This window comes from Microplitis demolitor, chromosome 3, assembly GCF_026212275.2.
Source record: "Microplitis demolitor isolate Queensland-Clemson2020A chromosome 3, iyMicDemo2.1a, whole genome shotgun sequence".
In the NCBI taxonomy this organism is placed as follows: Eukaryota; Metazoa; Arthropoda; class Insecta; order Hymenoptera; family Braconidae; genus Microplitis; species Microplitis demolitor.
The window spans coordinates 19,829,076-19,848,491 of record NC_068547.1 but is presented as its reverse complement, the minus strand read 5'-3'; the positions used below and the strand labels follow the sequence as shown (position 1 = coordinate 19,848,491).

The 19,416-nt window shown below is 34.4% G+C and overlaps 1 protein-coding gene across 1 annotated transcript in view; it reads left to right on the top strand.

The window, feature by feature from the left end:
* Positions 1-15,608, top strand: part of LOC103574584 (tyrosine-protein kinase Drl) — a 54,558-nt gene extending 38,950 nt beyond the window's left edge. The window contains exons 4-9 of the mRNA XM_008554059.1: positions 4,170-4,344; positions 7,923-8,127; positions 13,864-14,020; positions 14,258-14,525; positions 14,619-14,805; positions 14,957-15,608. Of these exons, the coding sequence (XP_008552281.1) occupies positions 4,170-4,344; positions 7,923-8,127; positions 13,864-14,020; positions 14,258-14,525; positions 14,619-14,805; positions 14,957-15,205 (1,241 nt within the window). The 3' untranslated portion in view covers positions 15,206-15,608. The remainder of the gene's footprint in view (positions 1-4,169; positions 4,345-7,922; positions 8,128-13,863; positions 14,021-14,257; positions 14,526-14,618; positions 14,806-14,956) is intronic.
* Positions 15,609-19,416: the final 3,808 nt, after the last annotated feature.

Genomic DNA, 19,416 nt, shown 5'->3' with positions numbered 1-19,416 from the left:
TCTACCTCTTTCTCCTTGTTCTTCTATCCTACTCGTCATTTCCCACTTTCTAGTCATCTTTCATGACATTCGATACTTAATTCAATTTTTAAAAAAATAAAATTGAATTAAACACTCGACTTAAATCAATTTCCAGAAAGTAAAAAATTCAATTTATAGTCTCAGTCTCCATTTTAAAAATTTATTCCATTAAAATGAAAAAAAAAAAAAATAATAAATATATAAATTGACAAAGCAATGGTCAATTAGTCAAGAACAAAAGCTAATTATCCTTCATAAATTTTTTTCTAAAGTTTACAGTCAATTTTATTTTTTATCATGCGGAATAATAAGATTCCCTATTATCACAAGTGTACAAATAAAATTATTTTATCACATTTATTAACTTGTTTTATTTTTCACAAGTTTCATTAAAAAAATAAATAAAAATCTTTGATTAAGTATAACTATTAAAGTAAGAAAGAAAAAGTAATCCTCAGTAAATTGGAAAATTAGTTGATCCAAGGAACACAGTCTCTCTCACGCATACAAACACAACACTTGGACTCACCTATAAGGCAAGACAAGAGACGCGGTGTGATTTATACAGTAAGCCGTTGATCCCAAAGGACTTAATTCTGGTCAAGCGTAAATCTCGGTTAGTGACTGTTTGATCGTGGCTGACCACTCACCACCATTACCACTTGCACTTCGGCCAGCTATCCAACGAGGACGTTGAAAACCTGACTCCCATTGGACGGAAAAGGAAAAGGCCAAGTCAAGTGAAAGACCAGGTCCGAAGCATAAGAAAGGAATAGAGAGTTAAGGAGAATAAGGAGATAGAGTTGAGGATAAACCAGCGCAGAAGAGGAAGAGAATATTATCGTGCAAGTGGAACAAGACTACGTGATACCAGACGTCGCACTAGACTTGTAACAGCCCAGATGATCTTAACGCCTCTCTGGCTTCGTCCCCGACACTTGTCTCTGTATTGAAACTTGACAATATCTTGGTACAACTTGCCGAGTATTCAAACTAAATGCTGAACAGCCTTTGACTTCGAACAACATTAAATTGGAAAAGAAACTTTATCAATACTTTTCAAAATTTGTCTGTTTTATTTTTATAATTTTTTTGTTTTACTATTGTTATAAGTTTTTTTTATCGTATTTTCATTCGTTATTTGTTGTGTTTTTTTTTTTTTGTCAATTGTCACGTCTCAGATGATACGAGATTTTCCCCAGTGACTTGTTGAGAAAACGAAGGATTTTATCGGTCTCGGTGCACTTTGTAATACTCGTTTTGAAGTGAAGTTGAGTCACGTACACAGGACACATGAGCTAGACAGCGCACGAGTTTCGTTCCAATTTATACGACCGAATCGAATCCTCTTTTCTTTTCTCGTTCCTCGCCTCGCTTCACTCACATTTGAAGGCTCTCTTATCTGGTAGGTACTCAGAACAAAATGTCCAGCCAGGTAAGTCTCTGATCAAGACCAGCGTCGGGACAATAAAATGACGATATACAAGCTCAAGTAGATCTTGAGGTACAAGTTCTGAGAAATGTAGGAGCAAAAGAATGAAAAATACGAGATTAGATTGCTCCAATTTCGCTCTACTTTTCTTTTCTTTCTTCAAAAAATAAACGACTGCACCGGCAGATTGTATGCAAATATTTAAAGCTTATATTTTTTTCATTTAAACCCGTTCTAAAAAAAAACCTACTCCAATTTGCTTGAAGCTTTTTTTATTTTTAAACAAACAAACTTATAATTTGAACGGAAAAATAATTATTTTAGTTGGAAAAAAAAACTTAAAGTTTGATCCTGGGAATTTAATTTTTATTATTATTAATTTCGTAGCTTATACTTTGGCAACTGAATAAATAAGTTAACAAACAAGTCGCGTTTGAAGCTCGATAAGATTTGAAAAACTTTTTAACGTGTATTATTAAACAATATCGAAGAATTGAAATATCTTTATACCTTGACTTGTCTGCTTGTACTGTACTGAGCTGAACTGACGATATAACGTCCAAGCTGGCACAGTTTCGAGAAAAGTTTCTTAAGAGTTCCGCGCCCGAGGCGGTCGAACAAGATCTTAGTGAGCGGAACAAATAAGAAAGCCTGAGAAAATACTGAGGGAGCCAACTATACTACACTATAACTAAAGATGAGTTGCTCTCAAGAAGAATTCTCGCTCTTGAGTTTAATGCAAGCGTCTGCCATGAAACTGATATCTGAAGAGTGAGCGAGAAAATGAACAAGTAAAGAATAGAAATAAGGTAGTGAAATAAAAAGGAAAAAAGCGAATGAAAAAATAAATATGATGGTATAAAATGAAAATAAAAAAGTTGAAAAGCCTTCCGGGCAAGATCTTGGGTACATGGGTTGGAATGGAAAGTCGACGTAAATAAACAAAATAAGATCCCCTGCCGCACTTTACTTGGCTTGGATTGTGTGTGCGTCAGTGTCCTATAGTGTAGACTCGAGATGTGCCTTAGTCTGAACGGTTTACCCGAATACGAACAACGAGATCCGCCTGGTGATTTATTTAACTTGTTCCTTTTTTTATATTTTTTTTTTTTCACTTGCACACGCCTCATCACACCCGAACAAACTCGCCCTCGCTAACTTGTTCTCGTTGCCTTCCCCCGTTCACCACCCTTTAGACTTTTTATCCAAACCTATCTTGTCTTTTCTTACTACCGTTTTGTCTTATGTCTTTATTTTTTTGCTTCGTCCTAGTTACCCTTTTTCTCATTGTTTTATATTTTATTTATTTTTTTTCAATTTATAAAATAACCACTTTACGTTTGTTTACCGATAGGCAGTTGTAGAAAGAATTATTTTTTACTGTCCCAGACAACTTTTCTGCCAAATTTAATCAAACTGAATTTTTATTTTTTTTTAAGATAAAACATAACATTTACTATTGATCATTTTGTCATTGATGTGAACTAAATCGCTGCATTGATTTTTTTCTTATTTATTTATTTTATTTTATTATTCTGTTTTTTTTTTTATTTTTTTAACGGTGGTTTATCTACGGCGTATCTATCCTACTGAAAATAGACATTAAAAAAAAAAAATACAGTGGTCCTCGGGTTTCTCGGGGCTTTCGGGCAGCTGGACAGCTGCAGCAACCCTGAGTTTCAGAACAAAGCAAGAGCGCAACTAAAGAAAAATTATAAACAAAAAAAGGGCAGGAAAAATCATAGAGAATAAAGGCTGGCAAAGCTCGAGCGAGATATCGAATAAAAGTGTGCTCACTAGGGGACGGAAAAAAAAATATCAAAAAGAAATCCTTGAATTTCCTAAGGGAATATAGTATATATTTTTCTCTATCGAATACTGCCAATTGATCCAATGTTTGTTCTTAATAAAGTTATCAAAGTTTTTTAAACAGTTTAATCATGACAATAATTACTGTCTAATTTTCTGACTTCGACTGAAACCGTGCTTTTAGCTAGGATCGCCGTCTAAGAAAATCTGTAGAAATTTAATAGAAAATCGAGACTCACTGGCTTTTACAGAAAGAAATAATTTTTTTTTTCGTACGTTCATGAGCTAGCGTTCTTCCGAACAACTTATCTGATGTCTCCAAAGACTCAAAATTTCGACCAAGAGGTTCTCACCCGGAAAATGAAAAACTCTTTTACGAAAATAAAGTCAACAGTTTAAGCCAAATTCGAAATTTCTGTTTTTGACTGTCAGATTTAAAAATTAAAAATACTAATGAGTATTGATCTCTACTTTCTAAAAATGAATTAGTGAAATTCACTTTGAATTAGTGAATATGCACTGGAAACAAGCTACAAATATACTATTGGTTAACTTAGGGGTATACTTATAGCTGTAGAAATAGTGACTATTCACTAACTCGCAGTGAATTTCACTAATTTATTTTTAGAGGGTACTCTCTAAACATGAATAAGTGAAATAAGTGAATATTCACTGATTCAGAATGTCAATCGAACCACTTTTTGGAAATAGTGGTTCGATTTGCTCTTGGAATTAGTGAATATTCACTTATTTTCACTAATTCATGTTTAGAGAGTAAGTAACTAAATCAATGTCAATATTTTTAAAAATGAGCCAATTTATAAATTAGTGGGAATTGAACTCATTTGCTTTTATGAAAGACAATTTTAATAATTATTCAAATAAAAAAAATTTGTTTTTTTTACAGGTGTTGAAGCACCACCGAGTAACGATTCAGTGCGTTTAGAAGCTGGTCCTTTCATTAATGGTACAGGTGCACTCTACCTTGCAGCAACCTGCGCGTGTGCTTTTATCCTCGTTGTTGGTAGTGTTGCCAGTGCTTTGTATATACGTAACAGCAAAGCTCGTGTACAAGAATCACAGTAAGTTTAATTGCATAGTTATAATAATTATATAAGCTAGTAAAATTTTAAATTTCCGTAACTATTATCATTTTTATTTTAATTATGTAATTACCCGTGACACCAAAATTATAAAAATACAAAAAAAAAATTTGTGTAAAGGACGGTAATAAAACGTGAGTATACAATTTTTTCTATCGATACTTTGATCCAGTCGTAAAATAAAATTTAAAATATATGAAAAATAGTGTAGGAAGAAAAAAGTCATTATAAAAAGAAACCGTTAAGCTTTGAGAGGGTCCGGAGATCTTTCAAAAGGTTTCGAAAAAAATCAATTGCCAACAAAAGAGGTGTGAATCCCTGTGAATCCTTCAGTAATAAAAAATAAAAAAACAATAATAAATGATATGGAAAACGTACAGTAGCTAAAGCTAATATAAGGAAACCCCGATATGAGTTGAGATGGAGGTAAAGATTTAGATTTTTTTCTCCGTGACTGGAGCCAAACGCCGGCATGTGCAGCGTAAAAGTTTCAAGGGGCCAAGGAGGCAAGATATTTTAGGAAAACGAGTAAGAAAGCCACATAGTCAGGCATGGAGTAAGAAAAGAGTGGTGTAGGGTAGGATAAGCTGGATAGGTCCTCCGAGCGGATGAAATATCCTTTCAATAAGTTGGGTGATCTGTCGGTCGGCTGGCATCGCTCCCGACATTTTATTACACGGCTGCAATGCTATTGGGCGGATTTCGAGGTGGATTCAACCCGGGATATAAGGCCACAGGATATGGCCTTTAAGTATAAGATAACGGGACGAGAATCTCTTGGTGAGGAGACGAACAAGAGGTTGAGTAACTTTCCGTTCTGAGACCCCAGTGTTGAAGGGAGGCTCACAAAACATTAGAGGAGGAGGAGAATGGGAATAGTGTGGTAAGAGGCCGTGTAGGCTATACGCTGAGGGAAGCAAACGATTGTCTCTCACGGGATATATTAGCTCTTTTGAAACTCTGCCGACGGGATAACGCCTTAGCGGTTCTGGCGATGAGGATAAGGGGTAGTTGAGTCGGGGCGATGCGCAACCCCTCTTGCAGTTGTGGCAGCGGTAGAGCTATAAGTACAAGTACTGGCAAAGCAGAACGAACAGCAGTCTCGTACGCTCGACAAAGCGGCAAATTTTACAATGGTACTTGTTATGAAGCATCTCCTCGGACGCAACAACGTGTATTGGTACTTAGCCATTCTCAAGTTGTCTTTGATCCAATTGTAGATGAGTTACCGAGAACAATAGAGGGTTATGCCTCAGTTATTACTTTTAAGAGAATTATTAAGTTTTTATGAGTTATAATTTTTTATCAAAAATTTCTTTATGCAATTAAAGAGATCTACTAGTTGATATTAATATGAATATAATTTTTAAAAAGCGAAAAAAAATTTTTATGAAAAAAGTTGAAAAATATATTTTTCAGATATGAAGAGCAATTTTTATTGGTATTTCCCATGGATTTCAGGGAATGTAATAGTTATTTGTACACGACTATTCTCCCTCGTAATAATCCAGCATAACGCCTTTGATCTTTTTTTTATTTTTTTCGATTGCAATATAATCGACTGCGCAACGATTTTATGGACTTCCAAAACCGATGACAAATCGATTATAATTCGCTCTTTTATGAATTACATATAGATAGAACTGTATATCTATATTTTTTTATATCACCATCAGTCTCATCGAATCGTGTATACATATACATATATACGAGCCGGAATATTTTAAGGATTTTTCCCCCGTGACATTTGTCTCGCTCACTCGTACCATTCTTCCATTTCTCTCTTTCTGGCCACTCTATTCCAATAAACGCGCACTAAACTAGGGGCGCGGGAGCCCTCGTATAAAAATCTCTCTGCCGTAGGGGATAAAGCAGTAATTTCAAATACAAGTGTTCTTCAACAGATCTTGAGTGTGCATAGTGTGGAAATTTTCACGTTACTTTACATCAAATTTTAAACAACTTCTATAGTTAAATATTTAATGCTCCATCTTCAAGATAAACTTTAAAATTTTTTAGACTCAAAATTAATTTTAATCATCCCACTCTTCATAAATAATAATGCGTCGATTATTATTTTTAAAAAATGTAAATTAAATTAATTAAAGTAAAAGTATTCATGAAACTTTTTTCAGTCTCCGACTGACGAAAGTTAATAAACGAATTGATTAAACGTCTCGCAAAACAATATACATTACAATATACTGTATAAGGTATATGTGAGGCATGAGGTATGTAATTTCCGTATAAATGATGAGTGAAACTCGTGGGAAATCAAATTCATTGTTATGGTCATTGGATCTCCGTTAATCACAAGTACGTCGCAAGCATCGTTGATAAGCATCAATCCCCTCTTGTACAAAGCGGACGAGTTAACGTGTTTAAGGATCCACTTAGTCTCTCCCTACATCTCAACCTCATCGTTGAATATATATACATATATGAGAGTGTAGAACTTCGTTACGGAGGAAACTCACGAGATACAGAGACGTTTGGTTATGGTCGTGGTAGATGGTTAGATGTAGGATGTAGAATAAAGGAGGTCGGAAGAGGACAATGCCCGAAGATGTGCCAGCAATAGGGAAGACTTGGTAAAGCAACTTGAAGCCATCAAATGAGACGAAGCAAGGGATCTCGTTTGCTATGGCGATCTCCGACCCTCGGGGCAATATGCAAATTACTCGACAATATCACACGACAACCGTCTTCGCTCTTATCGAACCCAACATAATATACCTACATATGTATATTTATATATGTATATAATATATATAGACAGATATGTTTGGGTGGGTGTTTATAGGTATGAGTAAATGGATCAGGGTGTGAGCTTGAGAATGGAGATGACGACAGAAGGGTGAGCCAAAATTTGTTCCTGTCTTTCTCGGCTTCTTTTTTATCCACCCTCGCTGCTGCTACCACTGCTTGTGCATCACCATATTCAAGAGGATTGTTAAAAACCAATGAACATTCTTTATACATTTTTTCCCTCGTCAAACGCTTAAAATTAAATCTAAATGTGTCAAAGTCATTTTTATTTTTTAACACTTTTTTTTTTTTATAATTATTTCAATAGTTACAAGACTTGATGGTTATTTCTACTCTTCACTTTGAATTCTTTTTTTTTTTTATCAAACAACTACGTCATGAGAAACTAGTCGACCTAAAATTTTTAATGGCTGGAATTTTAGTTTCATTTTTATTTTTTAACACAATTCTTTGTCAAAAGATTTTTTTTAATCGTGAAAATAATTTTGCACAATGAAGATTTACTAAAAAATTTTTCTATGATTTTAATTTTTCCTTGAAAATATATTTATTATAAAAATATTAAAAAACTTACTTTAAGATTATTTTTGGGTAATTAATAATAAAAAATATAATTAATGAATTTTTAATGACCCACTCGGTAGAAAAATAATATAATGAGAGAATAAATTTATGTAAATAGCTTTTAGTTTTACAAGAAGCAAAAGATTTAATTATTAAAAAAAAAATAATAATGTAGTAATAAAATATAAAATATGTAAGTGTTGCATAATTGCTTGGGATTTCAGAAAAACGTTGCCATGCTGCAGCTACTCAGCAGCGGGTACGGGTGGACTGACCGGAAGCTCAGTACTGGTAAGGGTAGATCCAAGGCCAGGAAGTGCCAACTCAGGAAGCTACGCGACTATCGCAGACCTCGAGCCTTTGTACGCGCGGCCCTGCGGTTCCCGAGCGAGTTATTACGCAGCCAGTCACGTTACCAACATAAGCCAGGTGAGAACCATCCATACATACAAGCTACAACTTTAAAACAAAAAACATCCACTTCCTCTATCCGCATTAACCCAAAGAACAATCATTACCTACAAGAATAATAATCATTACCCAAGAACAATAATTATCCGAACAATGCTCGTAGAACAAAGTATTAAAGTATCAAAGTAGTATCAGTATTATTAAGTTCAAGTGAACAAAGATAAGACCAAATCCGCTGGCTTGCTTTTTATTTCTTTTTCTCTGCTCAGCTCTCATACACCAGACTAACTACACTATCAAAAGACATTCCCGGTATCGCGATATGCAAATGTCAGAATTTTAAACAGCCACATTTGGTTTGCAGCATACTCCACTGCATTACAAGACCGTAGTACCGCCGTAGGTACTCTATGTGCTCTAGATATACGGTATATACGTATGTATATATACTTAGGAACTCGTATCATATCTCGAGATGCTATTGTGCACGTTTGTGAGTCTCGTTGTCTCGGTTGCCATTGAAATCACAGACTCAAAGACGTTTTCTTGAGTACTACATTGGTACGGCGACGGTGTCGACGTTATACCGGATGCCGGAAGGTGGTCCAAGTGACGTTAGAAGTGAAAGACGTGATGTGGGGTAGTAAGAAGAGACATTCTAAGTAATAGTAAAGTTATATTGTTACTATACATATATATATATAAATGTACTGATGTTTGTGTATGTGCATTGTCGTTATTAATAACGTTACTGTGCTGGTTCTGTAATATTTAGTGTCACTAGAAGGCCGCGACTACTTACGCATGGCTGGTACATTATTGAGTGCCTCTAAAATGCAGTCACTACTCATGTACTATCACCACACATGCTGTCGCTACAATATTCAGTGCTCCGGAGTGCTGTTACTACTTATGATGTGTATCATCGCAACAACAAGATCCCGAGTAAAGTAAAAGAACATGAAGCTTAAAAGTGCAAGAAACAGACACTCATGTTTGCTGTTTTCCACTAACGGAAAATCCGATTTCGTTGTAACTGAGCAATTTCAGCTTTTGCTCTTCCAGAGCTTTTATTCCATCTTAACCCGAGCTCAACTTTTGTACTCAAGTTACCTCGCCTCCTCGGCTCTTTACCTCTCGTATCCCCGGTAGTATTACCAGCCCTCAACTCTCAAACAGTTCAACGTCTCTTGATCCTTTTTCTTTGCTGAGTGCGCACCGGAAGCGGAAACCGTGCGAGACGTACATCCACGAGCCAGAGTAGAGTAGTGGCTCAAAAGTTTATCGAGTTTGTGGTCGAGTGAATCGCTTTCCACGAACAACTTTTCCTTTACTACGTTTGCCCTTCGTTTACTCTTGCTCTTTTTATCTCTACTCCCACTCCCTCTCATCCCGCATTCTCTCATCACAAACTCCGGATTTCTTTCTGTCCATCCTCGGCGCATACTTTCCGGCTTTTATTCACCCATTTCAACCCCCGTCGATCGTTGACACGAGCCACTCGGCACAACGTACCCGCCAACTCCAGTCAATATGTTTTCTCAATTTTATTTTTTTCTTCTTTCTACAATTTTTTCAACTCTTTTTCTTATCATTGTAGAACCTCGCTCCCCAAATTTCGCCGTCGCTTTTTTTTATATTCATACCTTTACCTATGTATATATATATATATATATACATAAAAATATATTTTATTTTTTCTCAAAGTTCCACGAGCGATCTGGACGTTTGGCTCAGTACTCCACACTACTCTGTACCCTTTCTCTAATACACTCTCTTTGAAGCACCGCGTGCGAGCAATGGGATCAAGAATAAAAAAAAAGGCATACGCGGGCTTCCAGCAAAAAGACGCGGCGACGATGCTCTGTCGAGGGTATACAGCATTGCAACTAGAAAAGAATAAAGCAACAAAAAGTATAAAAATAAAATAAAACTAAAGCCACGTTTACTTTTACAGTTCACCCTACGACTATTTCTTTCATCTCTGCTTTTTTCACTCACGTTTTTTTCTCTTCTTCTCCTTCTTCCTCAATGCCACTACCACCACCCTTTTTTCCTCACTCTTTTTTATCTTTTCTCCAGCCCCTCACCACGTGCGTCTTATGGTCCGAATAGCATTCTCATTTTAGCATTTATTTTTCCAGCATCTCTAATATCTTCTTACTATTATTTTCCATTTCTCACTCTTCTTTTAGTTACACTTCTAGAGCCACAACAACAATTCCTCAAGCGACAAAGCACTGACACCAAACGCACCAAGACCTTTTATATTAATTTCCTTCAGCAACAATGAAAAAATCCTACTGGATATTCTACTGCTCCTCTGTATGTTCTTCAGTATATAGTATGCCTGTAGTCATCCTGTGACTCTCTACCTCACTGACTACACGGCTTCAGATCCCAGGGGGACATCTCGTCCGAGTAAGCTCAGTACACTCGATCCATAGAAGCCGAGAAGTTTCTCAAGCTAGTGGTAGTAGTCGTAGCTGACGTAGTGGTAGATAGAGTTGGGGTAGATGGAAGGTTACACACGCGGTTGCTTCTCTTGAGCAATCCCTCGATCAAGAGCGTGAATCCAGTGTACAGAGGTGCGACAGAGACTATCTAACGGACGGATGAAAGTCGAGATACAGAGAGGTCGTGCAAGAGCTAGAGGGTGGAGAGTAGAAGAGGGTACACGAGTAATAGAGTAAGAGGAACGGTTTTGGTATGAGGAAGCTTGCAAGTGGGTCCTGTGATTGTTTTGGCTTTGATCTTGGATCAATTTACCGGGTATACGCGTATGCCTTTACTGTACTCTCTCTTTCTCTCTCTCACACACACTCCTTATACTGTCTCTAAAGCTTGGATGTCGTCTGAAGTAAAGCTTCAGCTTGCTACCGAAACACGAACGTAATCGTCCTTCCAGAAAATACTCACTCCCCAGTTTACCGTCGGTCCCTCATCTTAAAATCCACTTGTTTACTTGATGCTACACGTCTTCGGGCTAAATGATACGCTTGACATACTCAAGACGATTTTATCAATGTATTATGATGGATGCAAACTACAGACTACTGAGTACTGAGTACATTCGTCCTAGCGTACTCTCTAACATCTCTTTAAACCTCACAAGTCTCAAGAGAATTCATAGACATTTGTATACGTTGCTTTTATATATTTGATACAGCGGTAGTGTGCTATGTTTTCTTTACTTTATTCATGTGTGAATAAACCGTGGTGCTTGACGGATGAACAAAGTTTTAATCAAGTTAGTCTGATGTATTTTACTCTTTCTCTCTCGAGTTTTGCGCAACAAAATCCCAAACACCAGTGAGTGAGTGAGTATCTATGTATGTTTGTATGTGTGTTTATTAAATGTACGACATGATTTTCAGACGCTGACTGAGTATTAGTCTCTAGAGTTTATTGCTTTTGATAAAATATAATGCCATTATGTACACAGAATATTTAACAATAGAGCTAAAATTTTCATTAAAAACTTTAACGCTGTTTATGTTTTATAACGCGTTGATGTGCAAAAACGGAAAGTAAGTTAATAAATTTAAAATTAGCCTATTTAAATTTGACATTAAAAATTATGTGTCGTAAAAGTTTGATGTACAAGTTTCACTCAGTAGCATTTTAAAGTCCGACGATGAAAATGTGTTTATTCGATTTAACAGCTCGTACATATAAATGTCCATTAATATTGTCCGGCAATTTATAAGCGTGAATGCGCATAACGAGGGCTCTCTAATAATTACAGGCCTCGAGTCCACGATAAGCCCGTGGAATTAGCGGATTTGCATTTAACGCATTTCGACGCCACGCGGGACAGCTCGTGCGAACTACCGAGTGCTGTTGGTTGTTACTCTGTACTCTACTCTGTTCAATCTACTACGTAGCTTCGTAAATTATTTCCGATTCCAATATTGGACCGGCTGATTGCGTATTGCCAACACACTCACTTTTCTCCCGCACAGCTATTATTATTTATTTTTATTTCTGCCTTTTCTTTTTCTCTCCTCTCCTCCTCTCTCCTCTCGTCTTCTCTTCCTGTTTTTTGTAGGATGTATATTTTTTTACTGTATCTTTTCTAGTTAACCCAACTATTGAGAATTTTACAGCAAAATTGCAACTATTTTTCCTCGTCCTCATTCTCATGCTAATGCTACTCGACGATTCAGTCCCTGGAGGGCTGAGCAACGATAATCTATTTCCGCAAGCAACTTTTTAACAATTTATTTCAATGCTATTGTGTCCAAACAAACGATTATGTAGTACTATTATTTTTTTATATTTACTCTGCCATTTCTCCCTGCTTTGTTAAACTAGACGATTCTATTTAATTTATAATAATTACGCTGAGATTATTTTTGTTTTAAATGCCATAGTGTCATAGTAAAGTTAGACCATGTGGGCCACCTGACGAAAATTAAAATTAATATGTTGCAAAAATTACTACGGTCATAGTAATTTTTGCAATATCTTTATTTTTGCCAGATGGTCAATATGGTCCAGTTTATTTTACTATGACACCGTAGCATTAAAACAAGAATAATTTTTCCGTGCAATCATTAATAATAAACTAACTGACAAAAAAAACGACAGCATTATGGTTATAATAATAATAATTATAATTATGTCAAGATATTTGAATGGGTTTTTCAAGTAAAAATAAATATAAATAACGGGTAGTTGAAAAACGTAAAAAAAAAACATGATAAAACTTTTAGCACGTATTTTATCACGTATAAAGTTTTTTAATAAACCTCCTTAAAAATTCGCGCATCGCAGGGGAATCTCTGTGTGACGAACAGAATAGTGCGCGGTGAGAGAAGCTTTCTCACCCTCGATTATATTTAAAATCCCCCTTGTTGATTTCAATATCATACAAAATACGAAAGGAGGGTAATGGATAACAGCTTCTCAATCCATCTGTCCTGTCTCGGTTAATGCATTTCAACTTTTTTTAAGCTTTTACAAAAGCTAAAGAGTATGAAAAAAAAAAAAAAAACGTTTACAAACATTTATATATAAATATAGAGACGAGTACTTGAAGAATGATAGAAACGAGCGGAGATTGTTGAGAGCACAAAAGACAGAATAACGTCAAGGGAAAGAGTCAATGCTGATGGACTCGATGCCAAAGGCAAAACTCCGTAAAATTGAAATTAATGAATGACCAGGTCTTCCCATCCACTCTTTGCTCCTCATTTCGGTCTACAAGCTGATGCCAGTACTACAACCCTCGTCTGCTCTCAACAAAGAGGGATTGATATCCTCCGAGGATGAAATGTACTATTGCTACTACTAGAAGCTTTACTTTTATTTTACTATATATATATATACTATACACAGTACACTCTGGATTCGTATCTGCTGAGAAGCCTTAGCGACTAAATAATAATGATACTTATGGATACACGACATTGTTGTAAGAAGCTTTAATAACGTATTATCGTTATTACGGATTATTTTCTGAGATTTTATATAAAAGTAACAAAATTATTATTACGTCTCTGTTATATACTTCTTTTACTTTAATTTTTTTTTATCTGACTAAAAAATAATCCAATCTACTATCCAAGGATTCATAATAAAACTTTTCAATATACAATCCTTTAACCGAAATTTTTCATTAAAAACTACGTAATTTTTTGCTTGAATTTATTATGTTATAAAAATTTTTTGTCACTGATTTTTCATTGGATTTGTTGACTGATTAAAGAATTTATATAAATAAAATATATTTTAATTTGTTAATTTCAGACAACTGATCCATGTGATAAAGCCCGAGCAATGGCAATTCCTAGATCAGCACTTTACTGCCGAAGTGTTGTACAAGAAGGTACATTCGGAAGAGTTTATAAAGGTTCACTAAATATTGCCGGGCGAGAACAAGAAGTTATCATCAAAACTGTGACAGGTGAACTTACAGCTTTTACTGCATCAATACCGCTTAACTCCTGAGATATAACAATATCATAAATCACCTCGAACATTACCTCATAACATAATAAATTCACCTTTATCCATAATCAAACTTTACTACTTAGGGTAAAGTAGGAACCGCAAATGCTTGAGCCCGTAATCCATTACAATAACTCATCTACTCTCGTGCAATTTTGAAATTTATAATGATTATGAATAAATAATTTAACAGAAGTGGCATCGGCTTACCAGGCATCACTTTTGGTAGTTGAGGGTTCCCAATTAGCTGGTCTAGTGCACGGAAACATAGCATCACTGGTGGCCGCGTGTTTGGACAGTCCATGTCCGCTGTTGGCTTACGCCAGTTCACCCAGCGAGCTCAATCTGAAGACCTACCTTACCGACGGCCTTCATCATCCAGTTACCCGCGATCTAGTCAACGTCGGTGTACAGGTGGCTCGTGCTGGCGCTTTTCTACACGGTCGCGGTCTTTTGCACAGGTAAGATCCAGTCATCACCTGCAATAAATTGTATTCTATAAACCTCTTAACTAACAAAATTATTATTATTATTATTATTTGTCTTTACAACAGGGATATAGCAACAAGAAACTGCTTAATAGAACCTAATAATTTCCGAGTACGTTTAGCAGACGCAGCATTAGCTCGGGATTTATTCCCGCAAGACTATCATTGTCTTGGTGACAATGAAAACCGACCAATTAGATGGATGGCTTTGGAAAGTCTCGAACACAATCAATACAGCACTGCCACAGATATTGTAAGTTTTCCAGCTATTTAATTCAAGTTATTAAGTTTGATTAGAATCATGAGCTTTAAAGATTTTAGTCATTGGGATTTAGTTTTATTTCCATGGAAGAAGAAAAAAAAATGCGTCCTAAGTATGAATGAACACGAAATATATTTTTCAGTGGTCGTTTGGTGTATTCCTCTGGGAATTGGCAACAATGGGCGGACAACCCTACGTAGAGGTGGATCCCTTCGAAATGATGGCTTGCCTGAGAGACGGCTACCGACTTGTGCAACCCCGCCCTTGTCCAGATGAGCTTTTTGCCGTGATGGCAGTGTGCTGGCTGGGAATGGCTCGAGACAGACCAACTATGCCCCAGCTTCTTGCCTATCTCCAGGAATTTCACGACGCTCTCGGTGGATTCATCTGAAGTGTCTTATAATCCGAGAATGCCGAGAGAATCCTGTTTATATATATGCTATTAGAAGTGGACTAAAAACTGTTCTACTGGTTTAAGGACTAAATTAAATTATATTGATATAAAAAGCCAGGAATATTCAATTTTCAGGGTCAACTATTTGGTTTTTATTATTATAAAATTATAGTATAGGTATCTATTATAATTGTATTATATTTCTATATATATATGACAAACGATCATGTGGATTGTTCCGTGCCCAAATAATGATAAGTCTTTCTCTAGTCTTTTTATTGTACAATAATATTTCATTTATTTTTCTACACGTCATGAATGCTCAAAAGATTTTACTCGAAGACGAAATAAACCATAAGATTACCGAGTCTGATACTCGGTACTTATCTTATTTTATTGGTGAGGGATAAGGGACAGGGGATGAGTTGGAAAGCGGGCGCCAGGGGACAGAACATGATAAAAAAAAATACAACTGAGGGTTTTTTATTCAAGACAATTTGCTACAATACCGCACACACTGTTATTTTTTTTGCTCACGTTGTCGGCAACTGGCCAGAAGTGAGAGGCACGGGTTAAGGGAAAGGATGATGACGAAATAGGGTGAGTTATAAATTCCGTCTTCAGAGTCGCGCTTTCGTGGTCCAAAGGAGTAACAAGGCATAAAAACAAGTGGATCACAAATTCAGCTGATACTGATAGAATAAAATGAGAAAATAAAAATGACTTCATGCATGTCGAGTTTATTTTATTTGTTATTTTTTTTCGGACGGGTTAAAAAAGAGCTGGTAAATATACAGGCATCAGGAGATTGGGTGCGAAATACTTGGGCACGAAAGAATTGACACGATCCACGTGGAATATTCATGTAAAAGATATTGAGGATTTTATTTAACAAAATCCATTATATACTAATAATATATATATATATAGATATATATAGATATATATATATATTGACCCAATCCGGGTGGTATTTTCCAAACGCTGAAAGTAAAAGTTGTGCTATTTATAATTGACGCTCAACCGCGAGCTGCTTTAATCAAACCGTATCTCAAGTCTGACAAAAAATATTAAAAAGAAAATAGTAATAATATAAATCAAATAGCTCGGAATTGAAAACTAATATAAATACTTATTCATGAATCAAAAAGAGATAAATACTTTTTTTATTTATATTAAAATTCATTATTACTATTATTATTATAATTTATTTATATTTACGTAAGACTAATTTAATGCTCAATTAACCGAAAGATGAATTTAAAAATTTATTCAAATCAATGATGAATAAATTTATAACCAATCAATATAAAAAGTGAAATTATCTAATTTTGATTCTTGATTCCTAAAAATATATACACATATAAATGTATATAAATATTAAATACACTACTAATGAAAGTTTCTCCGTGCATTTGCGCAAACATTTATACTTTATATATATATTCATGTTATATGTATATTTTAAATAGTAATAATAATAATAATGAGCGTACAGATCATAAAAAATATTTATTATTAGCTTAAACGCCGAGAAATAAGTCGATATGACATGAATGACTTGTATAAATGAATATAAGTATATAAATAAGTAAATAAGTATACATATATATGTATATTTAAAAGAGGATAAGTTATAAGATAAATCTTCTCTAGTGGGTAAGGATAAAAGACAATTGATAAAATCACTTGAGAGTGGAATCAGTGAATAGTTGTTGTTAAACGACTTGTTGATTTCCGTAGAGGGAACGAGGCCAATAAATGCGAAACTCGATCGCTCTTGACTCACGTAAATCTTTCTTTCCATCGAAGCGCCTGTCCTCAATTACGAAACTCGGATATTTGCAAGCAGCACTCAGTACTGCTCTGTACGACAATGATGGCGACCAACTGTGGAGATAGATTTACTATTCTCTCTAACAGACTTAACTCAAACATTTTACATTTATACAGATAAATCTATATGTATATATTAATTAAATATATACACTGTATTACTTATTTTCGTTCGTTGTTAACACGATCGAGCTCTTTTAACAGAGAACATACTTTGTAAATTACATTGTCGTGTTTGACCTTCGAATATATATAAATATACATAAATATTGTGAGTATTTAATATTATAAATAATTGCGCAAATGATTAATTAACTAATAGTTACCCGTATCTTTCTAAGTCTATAAATAATTGTGTAAAAGTATATTTAATTACTCTTTCACGCACAGACATTGGATCCTAGAATCCTCTGGTATTAGTTGGAAACGCGGTAAAGCATTTCCAGGTATTTGGTAAATTTATTAATATAAAAAGTACGCAAAGTTATTTTTTATGCTATGGTCTCAGTTACGTTGGGTTATGGTGGCTGATAATTTAAATTCGAGTAAAAATTTTCAAAAATTTCAATAGAAAAATTTATATTTATGTCAAGAATTTCAATGACAGTTAAATTTGCGATTTGTGATATAATTAGACTCCAAAAAAATGGGAGCGAATCCAGAGTAATGGCGGACTATTTAAATTCGAATTCACTCCGTCACTCAGAGTCCTGGAGTTTAATAAAAATCACTCTGCATATGGAGTAAATAAGGAGTTTGTTTTTTTATCAGAGTGATTCCGGAGTGATGTGGATTTTATTTGAATTCACATTAATTCTGATTCGATGTTTTAATATTAAAATAAACTTCACTTCGGAGTAAAATTCACTCCACGGACATTAAATAAATAGTCATCCACTCCTGATTTAATCCGCGTTTACTGCCAATTTCTTACAGTGTGAATACTCATTTTTCTATTTCAATTTTTGAAAATTTTCATTTTGCTGTGCGCCAACGGTCAATTTCTTCCGGTGTTGCTATGAGACTATAATTTTAAACAAGAAAAATTTATCCGTGAATTCAAAATACACTGCCGGATTGTAAAAACTTTGAAATTCAAATTTTTTAACAAAATATTTTCAGGTATTTGATAATTTTATAAATAAAAAAAATTTTAAGAGATACCGCCGTATTGTAAAAGGAATGTCGTGATTAAAATATTTTAAGTCATTTGATAAATTTATTGATAAAAAAAAAGTAAATAAATCAATTAATGTTCCAGAGACACTGCCCCACTGTGTAAGAAATTTTGTGATAAAAATGTTGTCGCAAAATATTCAATAAATTTCTAAGCAAAAAAAAAAATTTCAATAGATACTGCCGTAATGTAAATGTGATTTCTGTATTAAATTTTTCTTCGCATTTGTATAAATTTAAAATTTATAACTTTATAATAGTCAAGGATTATTGGATACACGCTCGGTTACTCTTTTGTGTGGCGACATTGTATCAAGGTTTTCTCTATTGTTTTTTATTTGCACTTTTTTTTTTGTTTTATTATCTCTATGAACAAAATTCAAGGATGCAAAGTGTTTTATTTTATTATTTTATTTTTTTTTTTTTTTTTATGAAATTTACTGATATCTCTATCACTTGTTTTGAAATTAACAGAAAAATGAGCTCTGAAAAATTTTATCACTGCACTTTGGCTTCGACTAATTATACAAAAAGTTTCGCAGAGCAACTTTTTCATATCTTTTCAAAATAAATTGTTTAATTTTACAATATAAAAATTTATTCTTTGGAAAACAAGTTTAGTAAATTAAAATAATTTTTTTTATTCTTAATTATTCATTTACATTTGGTGCTAAGCCACACTATTAAATCCCCCGCACCACCTACTCGAAAATCAATCTTCAGTAGTAAAGTAAAAAAAAAATTATTAAGTATAATTACTAGTGAGTGACTAAAAGTAAAAAAAAAAAAATGAATAAATAAGTAATAAAAATTAAAAGTCAAAGGTGTAACTACGATCTAAGTATTTTATAAGTGATTATTATTATTATGATATTCGTGAATATTTTTTATGGAGGAACAGGGTAGTTTAGGGCTGCACACTTTTTTCGCTACACACCTTTGTAGATGTGAAAACCGCATGTTTCCCTTCTTTTATTTTTTTCTTTTCTTTATTATCGTAATAGTACATTTTATATTATATATATTATATGATATATTGTGTTATTATATATTGGCTGCTTGACCTTGGGATCCCACGAGAGATAACAGAATAAAATCGATGAGAAAAGGATGTAACCGATTTTTCCTTCCTCCATTTCTCAATCGATTTAAAATCCACAATTTTTTTTTACTCATTTTTATACATTTTTATTATC